This window comes from Atheta coriaria, unplaced genomic scaffold, assembly GCF_025399875.1.
Source record: "Atheta coriaria isolate IRGN ID8LTWV9N9 unplaced genomic scaffold, Caltech_Dcor_3.1 hic_scaffold_3_pilon, whole genome shotgun sequence".
Lineage (NCBI taxonomy): Eukaryota > Metazoa > Arthropoda > Insecta > Coleoptera > Staphylinidae > Dalotia > Dalotia coriaria.
The window spans coordinates 1,482,197-1,499,650 of NW_027045445.1; the positions used below are offsets into that span (position 1 = coordinate 1,482,197).

The window sequence follows — 17,454 nt, forward strand, 5'->3', positions numbered from 1 at the left end:
TTTATAAATAAAGGAGCATCAAATGAGATCATTGGAGTCATAGGGGGAAGTCAGAAGCCTGTACCTGGACTTCTAGAAGACTCAAGCAGTGGTGAAATGGGTGCGCATTAGTTTCCCCCCACCACGATATCAGGGTTACTTGTAGATATAGAAAGGCAGCGCGCTCAGTAGTGCCTAAGTCGTTTGTGAGTGCAGTCGTGTTTTTATTCCTCTCCATTTGGGTTGTGAGATGGCAGGTGTCAAAAATAGGTGAGTTTCACACAATAAATAAAAACACAATTTTTATAGATAATATACAATTTATTGTTTTTCATTTTGTACAAGTATTATATGTACAATGTTTTGCGTCTTGAATGAATCAGTAATAGTAAAGTTTCACGCTTTGAGACTTTTCTTGAGTTGATACGGCACCATTGGTGTTAATCAACACAAACAAGAACAAAACGCGCCAAACAAATGCTGCAGATAAACATACACACAATCATACAAAATCAGATTCACGCCATCTTAACATGCGCCATTCTACTTCCGGCTGTCACCTGTCAAACACCCAAACAAAACAATGAATTAAATAAAGCACAAAACTAGCATACAAACAATACACGTGTTTAAAAACGTTTACATGTCTGGAAAATCAAATTTCGCACAAGTTCGATTTGTTTTGTTAGATTAAGTTAGATTCACAGCAATGGCGTCAAAGTCCACACGCATTGTTCTAGATATAAAATTGCGCATGCGCATCATTAGTCCGTTCGTGGTTCCGGTGTTGGTTTCCTTTTTTTCGGTCGAATCTACGGATAGAAACAGCAAGCGACAAATCGCTAGACCTTCGAATGCGAGCGCGACCGATCCAGTTTTTCTAGCGACTCGTTCGAGTTCGAGCCGGTGCTATAGCCACCTGAAAATCACAAAACGCAAGACGCAAGGAAAATAAAGTTAGTACAGCACAAAACTGCATGCTACAACAACAACGACAACGACGCCCTCTGCAGTCATGACACTTTGAATACTTTCAAGTTTGTCAGTTGACATCGTCGACAAATGTTACTTGATACTTACTTCGTCGGCCATTGTTTCGTTTAGGCCGATGGTTGTAATAGTCTCGATCATCGCGGTCGTAATAATCATCGTCAGTCGGTGACGGTGAGCGCCGGTCGTACGGCGAGAAAGGTCGCGAGTCGGGTGTGTATCGACTATTCAGTGGCGGCGACGACATGCGTCCAAGCGGCGGAGGACGATGATCACCCGGGAACACTCCAGGCGGCGGCGGCATGCCAGGCATAAAAGGCGGGAGGAACGGCGGGACGCCCACACCCGGCGGAGGCGGCATAGGAAAACCAGGAGGTAAGCCGGGCAAGAGTGGTGGCGATGTAGTCATGTGCTCGCGTGCACCGAATAAGAGGGGCGGGGAGGCGGTGTCGTTGAGGTGATGGTCGACACCGTTTGTTTCAAGGGGAGACATTCCTGTTCATTCAAGAAAAAACATATTTCCTTATTTCAAATCACCACTCTAAAAATACTTGACTTACCGTTGCGATTCTGTGATTTTTCTTCGATAAGTCCACGTTCTCGTAGTGTTAGTCTATTGCGCAGTTGCGCTGCCTCCTGGCGAGCATCCTCAATTCTACGCTCTGCTTGTCGAGCAGCGACCCAATTTTCATGAGCCTTTTTCTCCAACACAGAAATCTGACTCTTGAGATCAACCTCTTGAGAAACTATTTCTTGTTGAAGTGAAGCTACCTGCGTCCTGAGGAACAAAAGTGTCTTAAGTTAATTCCCTTGACTCAAAAAACAATAATTTAATTGAACTCACTTGAAATTTTGTATTTCTGCTTGCATAAACTTCATCCGTTCTGAAGTTGTGGTGCTTTCTCCTTGATTCTCACTCCACATCGCCTCGTGCTTAGCAAGTTCACGCTGAAGCTCTGCTTCCTTCTCTTTAAAATATGAACTCAATACTTCTAGTTTAGTCAACGCTTCTAATTTCTCCTTATCCGCTTCTTCGTACTGCTTCTTGAGGGCCACCTTCTCCTCACCTAAATGCAAAACTTCACTCTGGAAATTCTTCCCGATAATCTGTTCGTGGCCTAATCTCTCCGCCAGATTTTTATTGTCCTGTTGCAGTTGCAACAGCTCCGCCTTTAACGTGCTGTGCTCCACAACATTCTTATTTGAATCTGTTTCGCTCAGTCCTTCTTTGAGTAGGTTATACTCTTTGGCTTTAAGTTCAAAGTTGCGCTGCGCTTCATCCGCGTGTGACTTAACTTCTAATAACTGCTTAGTAAGCTGTGCAATTTCAGCATTGCTAGTTGCTTTGACTTTAGTCAGAGCTTCCCTAAGTGATAAAGCTTCAGCTTCAGTTTTACTCACTGAAATTTCTTTCTCTTCTTCCGCTTTGAGCAGATTCAGCATCATTTTTTCCAGCTCAGCTTGTAAATCAACTACTTTTTTATTGTTGATTTCCAACTCAAGTTGCAACTCATGATTTTCTGTATCTTTCTCGTTTAATTTATCATTAACACTGTTGATAGTAGATTGTTGTTCAACTAATTGTTTTTGTAGTTGTTCTATATTTGCCATCACAGTATCACTTCCATTTTGTGAACTTAACACATCCGATAACATCTTGTTTAATTCTAAACCCACTTCTGTGGAATTCTCTAATTCTTTTTCTAACGACTCCAATTGTTCTTCTAGTGCATATCGAGCGTTATTAGCTTCTTCTAACTGATTCTGTAGCTCTACGACCATTTCACTTGACACATTTTCATTAATTTCCTGCTGTGAGTTCTTCGCATCTTCTGCTTTATGACTCAGAACTTCATTTTCTTTCGCTAGAATAAGCAACTGATGTTCTAAATGATTTATTTTACCGACAAGAGGTCCTTCTTTGCGCATTTTTTCAATCAGCATGTAACCCCAGAGAAAGAGTACAACGCATGCGCCGGAAATAGCGACAATCATCAGCGTGTCGTTGAATTCAAACATGTCTAACATGGACGCCATGCTGGATTCTTCAGTGTAGGTGGTTTCGGCCGAATAATGGTCTGCGTGTGAAGTTTCAGACTGACAGTGTACATCGTCGGCTGGGCAACTGTCGCGATTGTTGTGACCTGCGAATTCGAAAACAAAGTAACATCGTAAAAATAGTGGAGCTGGCACCTTGACATCATGAGAAGATATAAATAGAACCTAGCTAATGAACGAACGAAAGCAAAGTAAATGTAACCTCAAAATTTCGTGCGTAAGTTGAAAGGTTATGTATACTTACTAGCATATTGTGAAAGTAAAACATCATCATTGACTTCTTCATATTTGCTTTCCGTGTATTTTGGAGTGTCGTCTGCATAAATAGACGGTTCTTGTTTGGGTGCAGCAAACATACCCAACAGTGAGTCAAACCAGTTTCCTTCAGATTCTTCATTTGTTTCAGTATTTGTCCCATAATTTGTGGTTGTTTCGCTTTCTTTTTGCTCAATATTAATCTGATCATAACTGGTATCAACGACACTTCCTGCGAATCCTATATCAGCTGAATTTTCAGTGGAAGAATCTACATTACCATAACTCCAAGATGACGGCTGTTCGGTAACAGCTTCAGTTATCGCTTCAACTGTTTCGGATTCGTCTACATTCGGTTTCCGTTCGTCTTCAATACTTATCGTTTCTGGTTCGGTCGTGGTGTAAGCGTTCGTTTTCGTAAGCGTTTCTTCCTCAACAGGTATTGGTGTTGTAACTTCCGGTTCATCCGCGACTTCCGATTTGGAGAAGTAGCCTCCAAAGTAACTTGATTCTTCTGTTGGAGCAGGCTGTTCTGTATCTGCATTTTCGTTTGATGAAGATTTTTCCTGCGAATTCTCTGCTACTTCTTGTGCTGGTAAATTTTCGAAGGCATCTACAGGCGGAGGATCTGGTATTTGTGGTGGTGCATCCAAATTAACATCTGGATTTTCTTCCGCACTAGCAGCAATTGGTTCGTATGTGTCAGCAAACTCAGATTTAAACTCACTACTGTCATTTACACTGTTATCGACTAATGGTGGACCTATAGCGATACTTTCAACAGGTTGTTCTTCATTAGAAAGAGTGTTTTCGACTTCTTTAACGTGTTCTTCTTCGATTTTAACTTCACTTTCAGTCGAATCAGTGTTAACAGAATTTAAAGATTGATTTTCATCATTTTTGATTTGATCTTCATGAATATCAGGAGTTGATTCGACATTAATCACCTCTTCTGTGGTTGTAGAAGGTGTACCAGATGCAGGCATGCCCGGATCTTTTACAGGAACATTTGCTTGGCGGAAAAACAATGGAAGTTTAGTCGGAGGAGGCGGTGGTGGTTGATTTTGAATAGGCGGTGCTTCCGTTACCGGTAATACACCAGGTTCGCCTTTAATTTCAATTTCTGGCTGTTCAATTGTTTTTGGCTCATCATCAACTTTTGTTTCAATATTAACATCTTTTGGTTTATTAAGCTCCACTTCAATATCTTTTAAATCATCATCATTTTCATCTTCTTCATCATCTTCACTCTCAATATCAAATCCATCATCATCATCCTCATCATCATCTTCATCATCAGCCAATTCTTCTTTTTCATTTTGTTTATTATCAATTGCTTCCTTTTCCTGTGTTGTTGATTCCTTTAAATCATTTGCTTCTTGCTTTTCTGGCAAAACAGTTTCCTGTGATGTTTTTTCACCAATGTTTTCAGTGAGAATTTCATTTATTTCTTGCTTTACATTTTCTGATAAAACAGGCACTGATGTTGACTGTTGTTGCTGATGATGTGTATCTTGAGTGGCACTAGGTGAGATATCATTGTACAATGTGGTTCCATCAATGATAATCTTCTCTGAGTCTGAATTATTGCTAGAAGGCACTGCTGGTGCTGGTTTGAACTCAGTATCCACCACAATCTCTGCTTTATGGTTAAACATTTTCATTTCTTTCACCATAGTCTTTGGTATGTAACCCCTTTTGCCTCTCAACTCCACACCCCACAAATCCAGATTACTGCCAGCTTCCTTGCTGAAAATCTTCACCTCTTCACCGGGTCGGAACGAAAGCATGCCGGGCTCGGGGGCGGCATATGAAATGAGCGTTCTACCCAACGAAATTGGCACTAAAACCGAATGTAAATGAATAACCTAGAAACATCTGGAGTCTTTAGCAGGTAAAATAAGCGAATTTTATCAAATTTAAGCATGAAAATAATTTTGAATTAATTGTGATGAATCATGATTGTGATTAGGAGAAGATTAAGTTTGTTTAAGTTAGGATTTGTGATGATTTGGTTGTATTCTAAGTGTCTTTTGTTTTTCCTAGTTTGTTAGAGAGCCAATTGTTTCGTGGATGTAGTCGTACCTGTACAGTTTTCGTCGACGCATCTTCGCTTGCTGGAGACGGCCGCCTCCGTGGACGTGCACACGGCGAGCGCGACGAGGAGGAAGGAAATTTTCACGTTCATCTTTTCATCGTCGCAGCGCATTGACAAACAAACTCGCGAGTTTCAAGTCACGAAAGCCACATCATCCTGACAGCTGTGAAGTAGTAAAGTGCGCCATCGGAACTGGGTTACACTATAGGCAACCCAAAATGCACGCAAGCAGAATATAAATAACAAACCGTGAGTTATAAATTAAAGATTACACGCGAAAATCATAATTTTAAATTAAATATTACAATATTTCTTAGATATTTGAAAAATTGTTTTTATTTTATTTGTTTCTTTGTTATTTTTTAAACTTAAATCAATGAAAACCAATGAAACACGCAAATACTTCTTATTTTAGATAAGTACAGTGTGCGTGTGTCGAGTCCTCACTACGTTTGCTACGCCAAACAAAATAAATACTACGTGCTACAGTTAAAGGCAGACAATATGGCATTGAGATGATTACACCGCCGTGTCGTCACGAAGTTCGTCGCTTGATGGGTTTCCAGCCTGCCGGAATCGTGAGGCAAAGTTCGATGCGAACCTAGTCAGTCCCATTCTGTTTGAAGGAAGCGAAAGATAAACAAACGTCAGTCCTCGCAAATATTTGATTGCAAACGGGTACGTGAATGTGTAGATTTATGATGTAAAATGCGTAAACTCTTAACTCAAACACAACACAAGGCAATTTAAAATTCGTAACAAACATACAGTGTGTTTGTGGTTGAGTTAAAATTTGGTTAGTGTGAATAATGGAGCACTCCTTACGAAATTTGTGGCCTGCGGACTTTCCTGCAGCGGCCGCGCTTGTCACGTTGGTAGCCCTGAGCGCAGCGCCGATAATGCAGGATTTCGCCGAGTGTCGGCTGCTCGTTGACAGCGACCTCTCCCAAATTACCGTCATTGGCATCTTCCAATGGTACGATTGTTACACTTGTAACAACATCGCCTTTCTTATCTTTTATATTTGTGCTTTCTGGGTTCTTATCTTTCACAATCGGCGTTTCATTTCGCACGATTGAAAAATCCTGCACTACAACCGGAATTTGTCCTGGAATGGACACTATTGGTTTGACAGTTGTTGCTCGGGTGGTTGTGACGGAAACTTTTTTAATTGTCGTCAACGCAGCCGTTGTGGTTGTAATGGGTGGTGAAGTTATGATTTTAACTGTTGATGGGGCGGCCGTACTTACTTTCTCGATATTTTCCGAGACAACTTCATGTTCCACCATTGTAGGCGGCGTGTTTCCATTTACAGACGGTAGAGGGAGTTTAGATACTAGTGTATGGGTGCTTGTATCGTCTGCAACTGTTTTTTTCGTTGTGGTAGTTGTCGTTGGCGTGGTTAAAAGTGGTTTAAGGGTTGTTGAAGGTGAAATAATTGGATAGGGATGTGTTCCGGCTGGTTTTTTTGTGGTTGGTTTTGAGGTTAGGTCCAGGATTGAAAAGTCAACAGACGATAGGTCGCCATTTTGTGTTGAATCCGAAGTGGATGGTTTCTTAGTTGTTGTACTAGATGATGTGCTCGGTTTTACCGTAAAATCGGAATAATCGTAGTTGTAGTCATAATCCTACAACATAAAATAAATTGTCATTATTTTGTGGTTAGGAATTACTTGATTTACTTACACCCAAACCTCCAAATGAATCGTCACCGACCACAGCTATAATTTGAAAATCTTTCAAATGTAGCTGAATATTGTACTCGCCGGTTTGTTTCTGATCGAAAGTTGTGGACGCACTGCGCCTTGGCGCACTTCGTGTTTCCGCTAGCGCGCATGCGCAAATTGCAGCTATGAACAACTTTTGTACTTCGTTCATTTTAGTTGTATTTTAATTGCTTAAAGTTTATTTATGTGAATAAATTTTAAATTATTACGATGTGCGTCAATGTCGATGTTTCTTAACTGACCGTCGAAGACGCACTGATCGCATCGACCATCGAGATGTGTGTGAAGACCCGTCGAACGTCCAGAGTGCTAAAAGAGTCAAAGTCGATGACTTCGGGCTTTGGCTCGGGAGTCAACAAGTCGGCTCGCAAGTGAGCGACGATTAATTCTGCCCATCAACTCGTCGTCAAGTGGAGTCACCTCTACACACCTTTTTATTTCTATCTGGACATGTGTTATGTTCAGGAAGTTCACTTCTTTAGGAAAATTTTGCTTTATTGTAGTTTTTGCAAACTTGTTATGCAACATAATTTACATGTTGCTGAATGAAGTTGTATAAACGGTTAGCTATAAATATTACCGGTTTACAATGTAAGCATATTGTATATTTATAGATAAAGCGCCTTGTTCACGGAAAATTTGATTATTTTCAATTGAACGTTTTCATCTTTTTTTCTCTTTATTTTTAACTTTTGTAATTGACTCTGATTTTGAAAATTCTTTACACAAAATTAAAATTATTAAAGCAGATTTTTAAATAATTAAAAGTCGAAATTAATTTCAATGATTAAAATTCACCGCTATAGGTCTTCGAACTGAAATAACACGCCGCCATTTTGAATTCGATGAAGGAATGAATGAAAACGGCAAGTCACTCGCATGCATGAGATTATACCAACGCTCGATCGTGAGATAAATATTCAAGATTCACTAATTAATTGACTTTACGACGACATGAAACACGAATTCGTCGAAAATTATCGACAAAAAAAGATGACAAACATTTACGAATCTTCACATGCGCTTAAAAAATAAACCGTTGGTTTCGAAACGATTTCCTGCGTTAAAAACGATATGTTTGCTAAGTAATCATTGATATAAGCGCTAAAATTAAATAATCTTAACAATTATAAACCGTTTTAAATCAGACAATTTTAATGTCGGTTTATTATTTGATAGTGAATGAGGCGCCCTCTTCACTTTTTATAACTTCATTAATTGAAGCGTTTTGCGTTTTCATTTTGCACGTGAGGGAAAAAAATCGCCGATATGCCGTTACGCGACGCTCGCTTTATCTTACAAGAGAGTGCGCGAAGCAGGCACAAGATTCGTTTCGAGCACGGGAAGTCCGAGATTATAACAGTTAATTCGTTTATTCGTGGCGGATCGCACAAAAGGCCGGCTCGCGGCAGGGTCACAGCGACAACACTTCGACTTTTAGTTCGATTTTATCCGTCGATCGGTAAACATCAACTTTGCACTCGATTTGAAAACAAGTGACAAGTAAATATCAAAGAAACAAAATGGGTGTTAATCGAATGATTATCCCATCGTTAGTTGTTTGTTTCGTGTGTTTTGTGGCGTTGTCACACAGCGCCCCCTCGAGAGTGAAATACGATCAACGACAGGAAGGAGATCTCAACGTGCGTGCTGATCTGGAAAATTTTGTTATCCTTGTAATTCCTACGAATGCGGGGGCTTCTCCATCAACGCTGGGTCTTCTTGATTTATTATCAAAGGCGATTCCTATGAGGTCCAACAACAAACGTCAAAAAACCGTGCGTAGACCAGTTCAACCGACGCCATCTTTATTGGAAGATAGCGGCGAGGTAGATGCTTTGGACGATACACAATCCTTTATTGAATCTAAAACAGCTCCGTACCACGTGGACATTACCAAATCCAGAAAAAATTTGGCTAAGTTACATCCGAAAACTCAAGATGGCGGACAGGAGGAACTCTTAGTGTCACCGAATTTATCTTTGATCAAAGCCGCTGAAGAAGAAGATGCTGGAGTTGAACACAACGAAGACGGAACACGTCAAGGGCGTATGTTAAGACTTTCAAAAGGATTTGTTCTTTCTATGCCCTTGGAAGTTGAAGAAGATTTGGTAAAAATCGACAATAAAAGAATCGAAAAGTCAAAGGATACCATTCGAACCGAATCAAAGGAAACGAAGAAAAAGGTTGGTCTTGTCAAGGGAAAGGACAAACCTGCTGAACCCAAACTGAAATTGCTTCTTTTGGGTGCTGAACATGATGAAGAGTGCGGACCGGGATACGCAAGAGACGATAATGGAGTGTGCATATTTCTGGCACACGTTTAAATGCAGAACATGCTGAGGACATTCAAATGAGGATTTATTTATTTTATCAGATACTCAGTATTTATTATTTTACTTGTGATTTTTATAAATTGTGGTTGTTGTTGTATTTCTTTAAATAAACTGATTTTTTTTAAATATTTTGAACACTTTGTATGTGACTTGGGCACACTGTATAAAAATACTTAATTACACTATTAATCTGCGGACCTATAAACTATTTCTTGCTAAATTAATTAAAATAAATTTTAAATTAAAACACATTGTGTACAATATGGCCGTCGCGTGCGTGCATAAATTTAATGAGCTTGGGCGGCGTGTCGATTTCGCAGAAGCGCCATAATAAACTGTGGAATCCTCGCTTGATACCGCGTTCTGCAAACAAACAACGATAAACGTCAAACGTCTAACAAAACTAATCAAAATGTTTTATTTCAAACTCACAGTTTGCGTTTCTGTTGGTCAAGGAAGCTCTGATCGTGCCGACGCACGTTAAATCGCTTTTTAACACCGCTCCATGATGTTGTATTAGTTTGATTTGATGGTGGTGTAGGCGGTGTTAATGGCGGTGCTTCAGTGGAAGATGGCGTTGGCGTTGGCATTGGCATTTCCGGTGGTGTTATAATTAATAACAAACCACTCACTTTAATTCTGTAGTTTTCTGTACCATTTTGCCGTTGATCGACGAAATCGATGCCATTATCCTCGTCTAAATCATCATCGTCATCGTTGTCATCTTCTTCGCCATCTTGGTAGCGCTCATCGTCGTCAATGACACTGTCATCATCTGAATCTTCACTGTCTTTATCATATGATGTGCAGTGTTTACCACATTTACGTTCTTCATTTTCTGTCAAAATTGTAACCGTTGATGAACTCACGACGCCATTTTGAAAACTCCCATGATGCACTGGGTGAGGTACATTGTTGACGGTCATTGAATCAACATCTGATGCGCTCGTTAATGTTATAAACGTGCCCACGCACACTGTTAATAATAAAGTTAATTGTATTTTCGCAAATTGACGCGTCGCCATTTTGTTTGGTGGAGTGTTTGGATCGAGTTGTGTCCGAGGACTGAGCGCATGAAACGCACTCGCACGACATTCACGACGTTGCGAACGTTTCCAGTTTTCGGAATACGAATGCGAAGACGCAAGACGATGCGAGGTAAACGCCTCTTGAGGCATCTAACTGTAATTGGATTTTTTTCTTGTCGCATTGAGTCGCCAAGTCGTTTAACTGTCCCAATGTGTGTAATTGCAGGTTCGCTTAAACGGCCATTAATTATGTTAATTGTCAAAACATGCTAAAGTTATAGCTTCCTTATGCCATCGTAAATCAAAATAATAATTAACTATTTATTGGTATAATGTTTAACATGTACAAAAACTTGTTTAATATTATTCATTCATAATGTTTCTATAAGCAAGTTGATCTTCTAACATTTTCTTATACACCCTGTATTTTTTATCATGATAGTTACGAGTTGAATCTTCTGGTGATATTGATTTTCCTCGTCCACCCATACGTGAAATGGCTTCGAACATATTCTCAAAATGGCCGGCAGCACAGGCTCCCAAGATGGCGGCTCCTAGGAGTACTGACTCTACTTCTTCCGGCACTACTACCGGTAAGTGCACAGTATTTGCTTGCATTTGTACGTATAGTGGGTTTTTACTTAATCCACCACAAATTAATATGGATTTAAAGGGTTTATAACCGGAAGTGACTAATGTCTCCATTATATGACGCGTACCATACTAAAATTTAGGTTATGATATTATGAACCCCTTAAAATTTGTTTTAAAACTTACGCAAAGTGCTTGAACAGTGGCCAAATATAAAATTGCGAGGTTTTCTTCAGTTGACGATAAAGTCAAGCCGGAAATCTACAATGGATTATTTTTATTTAGGTTAAATATTACTTTAATTAATTTTAATAACAAACCATTCCTTTAAGAGTTGGATCTGCTATTGGTGAACGATTTCCATGGAAATCCGGCCAAACATGTACTTCTTTAGTTAGAAAATCAACCGGAACTTTTTCACGTGTGCTAATCGTACGTAAAAGTTTGGTTAGATATTCTTGAATGTGCCTATAACACAAATTATCTTTAGTTTTCTTAATTTTTCGGCATTTTAAAAGTTTACATGTCACCAATTCGAGCCTTAATTTCATTGCTAGCTGGATGACTATCAATTATAAAATCAATTAGTTTTCCTGTAACGCTCTGCCCGGCTTCATTTAACCACATTCCTGGAACCATTGCACTATAATATGGTCCCCAGATTCCTGGTGTTGGCAAAGCGTCTTTCGAGACAGCCATGTGACATGTTGATGTGCCACAAATTAAACCTTAAAAAATATTATTTAAATTTTGCACGTTGCTTGATTTGGTTATGTATACTTAGTCTGCTAGAAAAGTCTGCATCAACGCCATCTACTTGACATCCGATCAATCCCAATCCACCAGAATGTGCATCGATTATACTTGCACCAACAGGCATGTGTGGAACTAAATCTAATTCTGCAGCAACTAATGGATGTAAGCCATTTCCCACAGATTCTCCTGGAGACTTCACCACTTTTCCGATTTTATGTCCGCCATTTTGCAAAAGATCTTCAAGGCATGTTTGTTTAAAGTAGGAAGGGTTCCATTGTGAGGTATTATTGTTTGCATCGAGAATTTCGTAAGTCCATTTACAAACCAATGAACATAACGATCTATTAAGAGTAAATTAATAATGACATTTATTAATGATAATTAACCTTAAAATTTTACCGTGAATCACAAGATGTCGCCCTCCATGTTAGATAATCAGGCAAATCAAAGAAATACCCAGCGTTTGACCATGTTTTTGGTAAATTGGTTTTCAACCACTTTAATTTTGGTGTTTCCATTTCTAACGATATCTTACCGCCAACAAATCGTAAAATATCATGTTGTTGGGCTGTTATTTCATCGGCTTCCTTTGATGCGCGATGATCCAACCACATAATTATGTTTTGGTCATTATTTCCTGAAACATAAAATCAATTTTATTGCAATCTCCACTTGTTGATAGATTATTTGCTTATTTACCTGATTGACTGACTGATAGAGGATCGCCATTTTTATCGACAACAACCAATGAACATGTTGCGTCGAATCCAATTCCTTTGATTGTTTCTGGTGGGACATTTTTAATCACTTCCTATTGTTATAATTATTAATATAATTGTAATTAAATATTTATAACGCAATAACTTACTTTAATGCAATACAGGCATGCATTCCACACATCTTCTGATGATTGTTCATAGAAATCCACATTGTAGTTAAATATTTGTATATTTTTTGTGGCGACTTTAACGACTTTTCCTGATTCGGAAACAAGCGCCGCGCGTGCGCTTGTTGTTCCTACGTCTACTCCAATGAAATAATTCATTGTGATTAACTAGTTTCACTTCTTTTAAACTATTACTAAACTTTCTTGTTGTGAGTTGTGCATTCAACAAAGATTGTCGAACGAATGTGGAACAAGTTAGCACGACTTAAGCAGCGATAATTCCATCGTCGCGCTGACTTACGAATGTTATGAAACGAAATCCTGACCTTAAGCCGGGCGATAAACTAGTTATTCATATCGTGTCATAGAGTCGCATGTGTACGACGTGCAATTATATCATACAGAGTGCAAGTTAAACTTTACCAGTCTCGCAGCGTTTATGTTAGTTTCACACTTTTGAAAAGTTGTAAATACTTGAGAAATGCGATAAAATTTAGTAATGATTTATGTGTGAAAGTGAAAGGTAAATAGAAATAAATGATTCAAAAATGTTTTTTTTTAATCTGGGCACGCTGTATGCACATTAATACTTTTTAATACATTTTTTATCTTTTACTTCAGACGTCGTGCGTATTTTACGGTTATTGACGCTTAAATTATGCAATGCAATTGTTTAATACTTGTTTTACGTTAATTTATATTTATGGGTGCTTTAGGGGTACACTTGGTAGCCAAGAATTAATTTATAATAGGAAATTGTATTAAGAATCGAAGATATTCGTGATTTTTGATGTAGAAGAGGCCCATTTTCAACGACTTTGTAATTTTATTTAGCGTAGATACGACGTATATTTGATTAAAAGCCTGGTAGAAGTATAAAACTTTTGCGGAATAATCTAACAACATTATTACATCGTTTATCTTCTTCCTGGAATACGTAGTTCATAGTATTATATTTATTTAAAATTGAATTACATTTCATTTTGAGTTTTACCACGAGGGCATCGTCAGTAAAAATGTATACTAAAAACAAATGATATTCAATTCAGGTACAATTTTAAATAAATGTTATTAAACAGGTAGAAAACTGCAGAATATCTGGTTAGTGTTTAGTATGTTTGTGGTATTCGTACATAGATGGCGCTGAAATCAAGTTCTGGTTTGTTTCTTAACTAATGCGAATGGAAGTTTGAAAAACCATGTGCCTACTTGTTTACAACACACTTTAACTAACTACTAACCTAGAATGTTATCAAAATATTGTAGTAAATCGCGTAAGTAGTGTTACAAACTAATTACATAGCAAAGAGTGTGTATGCAAATTGAATATAGATCATGGTTCGACTTAAGCACAGGTATGATTTCTATTATAGTATTCTGTATATCTATATGTACTTTGTTTTCCTTGTACTTAGATATCTAGTAGTGCTTGTAACAGACACAGATAATAATAAACCTGCCAAATTGGATGAAAAATGCGTCTATTTATCAATAAGCAACACAGTGCGATATTTACATGGTGTGTTTGGTGATGCCGCAGTACACAATGGCTTGTGTGTAAAGTACATCAATAAACACACTGGTTTAGTGGTGATTCGTGCCAGAAGAGGAACCCATAGGTTATTGGCAAGTGCTTTGCCAATGGTTCGAACTGCATCTATTAACAATAAAGAGACTGCTAATATTAGTATTTCAACTTTGTACACTGGTGCATGTGTGAAACAATGTCTGCTCTTCATTAAAAGATATCAAATGGATGAATATCACAAAGCAGCAGTGACTATGAGTGAAGAAGAACGCCAAGAACTTAAAGAAATGTTCATGAACTATTCACTTGCTATTTAATGTGGCAATTGATTTATATTAATTGACTGCCTAGATATATGAAAGCACTTACAATTAACTGTGTTGTCTAGTAATTAAAATATTTACACATGTGTTGTTGTTATTATTAACCATATAGCAAAAATTTATTAATTAAAATAACTTCAAAAATGCATTTGGAAAGTACACATTTTTTTATTGAAATTATATTTTTGAAATATTTTCATTTACAGGTGATCAGTCAAAGATCCTTTGAAATATAATGATGGCAAATGTTTGATTTGAGACAATGATATTTGTTTGGTTTAGGATCAGCTGCTGAAATGGACCATGTCATATTGCCAAAGATGCACCATTTAGTATTCAAATTCTTATCATTTTCATACATCACCTTTATTGTTTGTGTTTGTTTTTAGGAGCTTTTTGTGTTTCGTAGGACTAATTTTTGCTTATTTTGGGGATTTTATACCTGAGCTCGACAGCGTAGGAGAACCATTTATGCATCAGATTGTAAGTATTAACTTTTTTTATCATCTTGCTAAATAACTTTTATGATTATCTCACAAATAGACCCTTATAATTGCATTTTTATGCTTCGAAGGATTAATTTTTACTTGTTTTAAGGATTTTGCAGGTTAGTCCGGCATCGTAGAAGGACCATTTTTGCATCAGATTGTAAGTATTTAATTTCTTTATCATCTTCAGTAATAACTTTTGTGACTTGGTCATTATTTAGTGACAAAAATTGAATTTTTATGTTTGAAAGACTAATTTTTGCTTGTTTTAAGGATTTTGCACCTGAGTCTGACATCATACAAGGACCATTCCTGCATCAGATTGTAAGCATTTAATTTGTTTATCATCTTGCTAAGTAATTTTTATGATTATCTCACAAGTTGACCCTTTAAATGGCATTTTTATGTTCGAAAGACTAATATTTGCCTGTTTTAGGGATTTTGTACGTGAGTCTGACATCGTAAAAGGACCATTCTTGCATTATATTGTAAGTATTTAATTTCTTTATCATTTGCCTCAATAAAATTTGTTATTATCTCACAAATTGACCCCCAAAATTGCATTTTTATGTTTGGACTAATTTTTGCTTGTTTTCGATTATAATTTGTGGGTTTAACCCTTGAGAACCCTTTGAAAATGCCCTTTTTGTGTTTTTCTATCCTCTAATTTTTGTGGTTTTAGGTGTCTAACGGGTGAACGCGATGTCGTAAGGCCACCGTTCTTACACTAAATTGTAGGTATTAAAATTTTCTATCGTTTTTGTATATAATTTGTGGGTTTGTCCATTGGGAATTCTACGAAAATGCAATTTTTGTGTTTTTTGATCCTGTAATTGTTGTGGTTTTAGGTGTCTAGCGGGCGGACGCGATGTCGTTGGGCCGTCGTTCTTACACTAAATTGTAGGTATTAAAATTTTCTATCGTTTTTGTATATCATTTGTGGGTTGTCCCTTGGGAATTCTACGAAAATGCCCTTTTGTGTTTTTGTATCCTTTAATTGTTGTGGTTTTAGGTGTCTAGCGGGCGAACATGATGTCGTAGGACCACCCTTCTGTTACCAAATTGTAGGTATTAAATTTCTCAATCGTTTTTGTATATACTTTGTGGGCTTATTCCTTGGGAACCCTATGAAAATGCCCTGTTTGTATTTTTTTATCCTTTAATTTTTGTGGTTTTAGGTGTCTAGCGGGCGAAGACGATGCCGTAGGACCACCGTTCTGTTACCAAATTGTAGGTATTAAAGTTCTCTATCGTTTTTGTATATACTTCGTGGGTTTATTCTTTGGGAACCCTATGAAAATGCCCTTTTTGTATTTTTTGATCCTCTAATTTTTGTGGCTTTAGGTGTCTAACGGGCGAACGCGATGTCGTAGGACAACCGTTGTTACCCTAATTTGTAGGTATTAATATTCCCTATCCTTTTCGTATATAATTTGTGGGTTTATTCTTTGGGAACTCTATGAAAATGCCTTTTTTGTATTTTGCGCTCGTCTAAGTTTTGAAACTCGTATCACTTTCATCTATAATTTGTGAGATAAGCGCGCGCAACCTACAAAAATAAATTAAAAGTAAGGTAATTTAATTGATTAAAATCACATACTTTCTGTTATTTACAGCAGATAATTTGTGTACTAAAATATTGTTGTCCCTCCCACTGTGGGGTCGGTTATCAATTCTCGTTCTTGTTTAGTCCGGCTTAGTCGTTAGTGCGCCGTGGGGCGGTGTGCACGTGTTTTGTACATTAATCAAACTTCGTGCCAATTGTTTGCGTTACTAAAGATTTTAATTCTGAAATTGAACTGGAATAGGACGACATAATAACAGGCCAGTGTGGTGGCTGTTTATCAATCGTGGATTAATTTTTGGTTCACCTGTGCGCACGTTTCCTTTTGCAATCAGTTATCGTTTCGCCCATAGGAATAACTTGGATTTATAATTATTTCCTGCAAATGGGCAACTTTAATGCACAGACAAAAAGTTTGTGAGTGCACGAATGGATTATGCAATATCTATTAGCTGAGTTGTTGGAGATGCGTGTATTTTATGGTAAGTTTTTAACTTAACTTTGTTATTGTTCTCAATAAAACTCATTATAAAATTACAATCTTATCCATATTTCTTTATGGTATCCTCTTTGTCGTTTTCAGTATTGACATCTTATGTATTATGTATATTGCACATTGCGTGGAGCTAGTGCAACATAGTTGAGTAGTGTTGATTTTAAAAAGTTGAATGAAGTAGAAACGTAAATATAAGAATCAAATATTAATATTAAAAACACTCGGTGGTCGAGTGGCTACGTGCCCTGTTAGCATGCTGGTAGACACAGATCGAATCTCAGATATAGAAGGTATTTTTCTCAAATATAAAAATAACAGGTGTAATTTGGGTTGCTTATGTAAACTCAAATG

The 17,454-nt window shown here is 37.7% G+C and overlaps 5 protein-coding genes and 3 long non-coding RNA genes across 8 annotated transcripts; 4 read left to right on the forward strand and 4 right to left on the reverse strand.

Moving 5' to 3' along the window:
- Nucleotides 1-279: 279 nt before the first annotated feature.
- On the reverse strand, nt 280-5,504 carry LOC135789718 (transport and Golgi organization protein 1-like). The gene is made up of 6 exons (XM_065299690.1): nt 5,368-5,504; nt 3,272-5,125; nt 1,814-3,113; nt 1,530-1,747; nt 1,060-1,464; nt 280-898 (listed from the first exon to the last, which is right to left on the reverse strand). Exons 1-6 carry the CDS (start codon nt 5,489-5,491, stop codon nt 822-824), a joined length of 3,978 nt encoding a protein of 1,325 aa, XP_065155762.1. The 5' UTR covers nt 5,492-5,504; the 3' UTR covers nt 280-821.
- Nucleotides 5,063-5,934, forward strand: LOC135789720 (uncharacterized). Its single transcript, XR_010547644.1, has 3 exons — nt 5,063-5,176; nt 5,329-5,629; nt 5,796-5,934. It is a non-coding gene; the product is annotated as an uncharacterized lncRNA (long non-coding RNA).
- Nucleotides 5,690-7,402, reverse strand: LOC135789719 (mucin-2-like). The gene is made up of 3 exons (XM_065299691.1): nt 7,067-7,402; nt 6,206-7,008; nt 5,690-5,996 (listed from the first exon to the last, which is right to left on the reverse strand). Exons 1-3 carry the CDS (start codon nt 7,256-7,258, stop codon nt 5,900-5,902), a joined length of 1,092 nt encoding a protein of 363 aa, XP_065155763.1. The 5' UTR covers nt 7,259-7,402; the 3' UTR covers nt 5,690-5,899.
- A 1,056-nt stretch (nt 7,403-8,458) lies between these two features.
- Nucleotides 8,459-9,569, forward strand: LOC135789690 (uncharacterized). The gene has a single exon (XM_065299643.1). The coding sequence runs from the start codon at nt 8,631-8,633 to the stop codon at nt 9,432-9,434; it is 804 nt and encodes a 267-aa protein (XP_065155715.1). The 5' UTR covers nt 8,459-8,630; the 3' UTR covers nt 9,435-9,569.
- Nucleotides 9,456-10,641, reverse strand: LOC135789689 (uncharacterized). The gene is made up of 2 exons (XM_065299642.1): nt 9,876-10,641; nt 9,456-9,806 (listed from the first exon to the last, which is right to left on the reverse strand). Exons 1-2 carry the CDS (start codon nt 10,619-10,621, stop codon nt 9,731-9,733), a joined length of 822 nt encoding a protein of 273 aa, XP_065155714.1. The 5' UTR covers nt 10,622-10,641; the 3' UTR covers nt 9,456-9,730.
- Nucleotides 10,642-10,778: 137 nt separating this feature from the next.
- LOC135804371 (FGGY carbohydrate kinase domain-containing protein-like) lies at nt 10,779-12,995 on the reverse strand. Its single transcript, XM_065318237.1, has 8 exons — nt 12,687-12,995; nt 12,518-12,629; nt 12,218-12,455; nt 11,843-12,159; nt 11,586-11,790; nt 11,383-11,530; nt 11,249-11,323; nt 10,779-11,194 (listed from the first exon to the last, which is right to left on the reverse strand). Exons 1-8 carry the CDS (start codon nt 12,861-12,863, stop codon nt 10,835-10,837), a joined length of 1,632 nt encoding a protein of 543 aa, XP_065174309.1. The 5' UTR covers nt 12,864-12,995; the 3' UTR covers nt 10,779-10,834.
- A 70-nt stretch (nt 12,996-13,065) lies between these two features.
- Nucleotides 13,066-14,703, forward strand: LOC135804372 (uncharacterized). The gene is made up of 2 exons (XR_010551057.1): nt 13,066-14,059; nt 14,120-14,703. It is a non-coding gene; the product is annotated as an uncharacterized lncRNA (long non-coding RNA).
- Nucleotides 14,704-15,004: 301 nt separating this feature from the next.
- LOC135804373 (uncharacterized) lies at nt 15,005-16,308 on the forward strand. The gene is made up of 8 exons (XR_010551058.1): nt 15,005-15,038; nt 15,153-15,203; nt 15,317-15,367; nt 15,480-15,531; nt 15,726-15,777; nt 15,892-15,943; nt 16,056-16,107; nt 16,222-16,308. It is a non-coding gene; the product is annotated as an uncharacterized lncRNA (long non-coding RNA).
- The last annotated feature ends 1,146 nt before the right edge of the window (nt 16,309-17,454 follow it).

Bases quoted from the DNA above. Each gene is read 5' to 3' on its own strand.
- LOC135789718 (XM_065299690.1), bottom strand. From the start codon at position 5,491: ATGCGCTGCGACGATGAAAAGATGAACGTGAAAATTTCCTTCCTCCTC. The intron at 5,126-5,367 runs GTACGACTACAT...ATTCGGTTTTAG, and splicing joins CGTCGACGAAAACTGTACAG to TGCCAATTTCGTTGGGTAGA. The intron at 1,748-1,813 runs GTGAGTTCAATT...TTTGTTCCTCAG, and splicing joins GCAGAAATACAAAATTTCAA to GACGCAGGTAGCTTCACTTC.
- LOC135789719 (XM_065299691.1), bottom strand. From the start codon at position 7,258: ATGAACGAAGTACAAAAGTTGTTCATAGCTGCAATTTGCGCATGCGCG. The intron at 7,009-7,066 runs GTAAGTAAATCA...TTTATGTTGTAG, and splicing joins ATTCATTTGGAGGTTTGGGT to GATTATGACTACAACTACGA. The intron at 5,997-6,205 runs GTAAGGAGTGCT...TCCTTCAAACAG, and splicing joins GTCCGCAGGCCACAAATTTC to AATGGGACTGACTAGGTTCG.
- LOC135789690 (XM_065299643.1), top strand. From the start codon at position 8,631: ATGGGTGTTAATCGAATGATTATCCCATCGTTAGTTGTTTGTTTCGTG.
- LOC135789689 (XM_065299642.1), bottom strand. From the start codon at position 10,621: ATGCCTCAAGAGGCGTTTACCTCGCATCGTCTTGCGTCTTCGCATTCG. The intron at 9,807-9,875 runs GTGAGTTTGAAA...GTTTGTTTGCAG, and splicing joins GACCAACAGAAACGCAAACT to AACGCGGTATCAAGCGAGGA.
- LOC135804371 (XM_065318237.1), bottom strand. From the start codon at position 12,863: ATGAATTATTTCATTGGAGTAGACGTAGGAACAACAAGCGCACGCGCG. The intron at 12,630-12,686 runs GTAAGTTATTGC...TTATAACAATAG, and splicing joins CATGCCTGTATTGCATTAAA to GAAGTGATTAAAAATGTCCC. The intron at 11,791-11,842 runs GTATACATAACC...ATATTTTTTAAG, and splicing joins AGACTTTTCTAGCAGACTAA to GTTTAATTTGTGGCACATCA.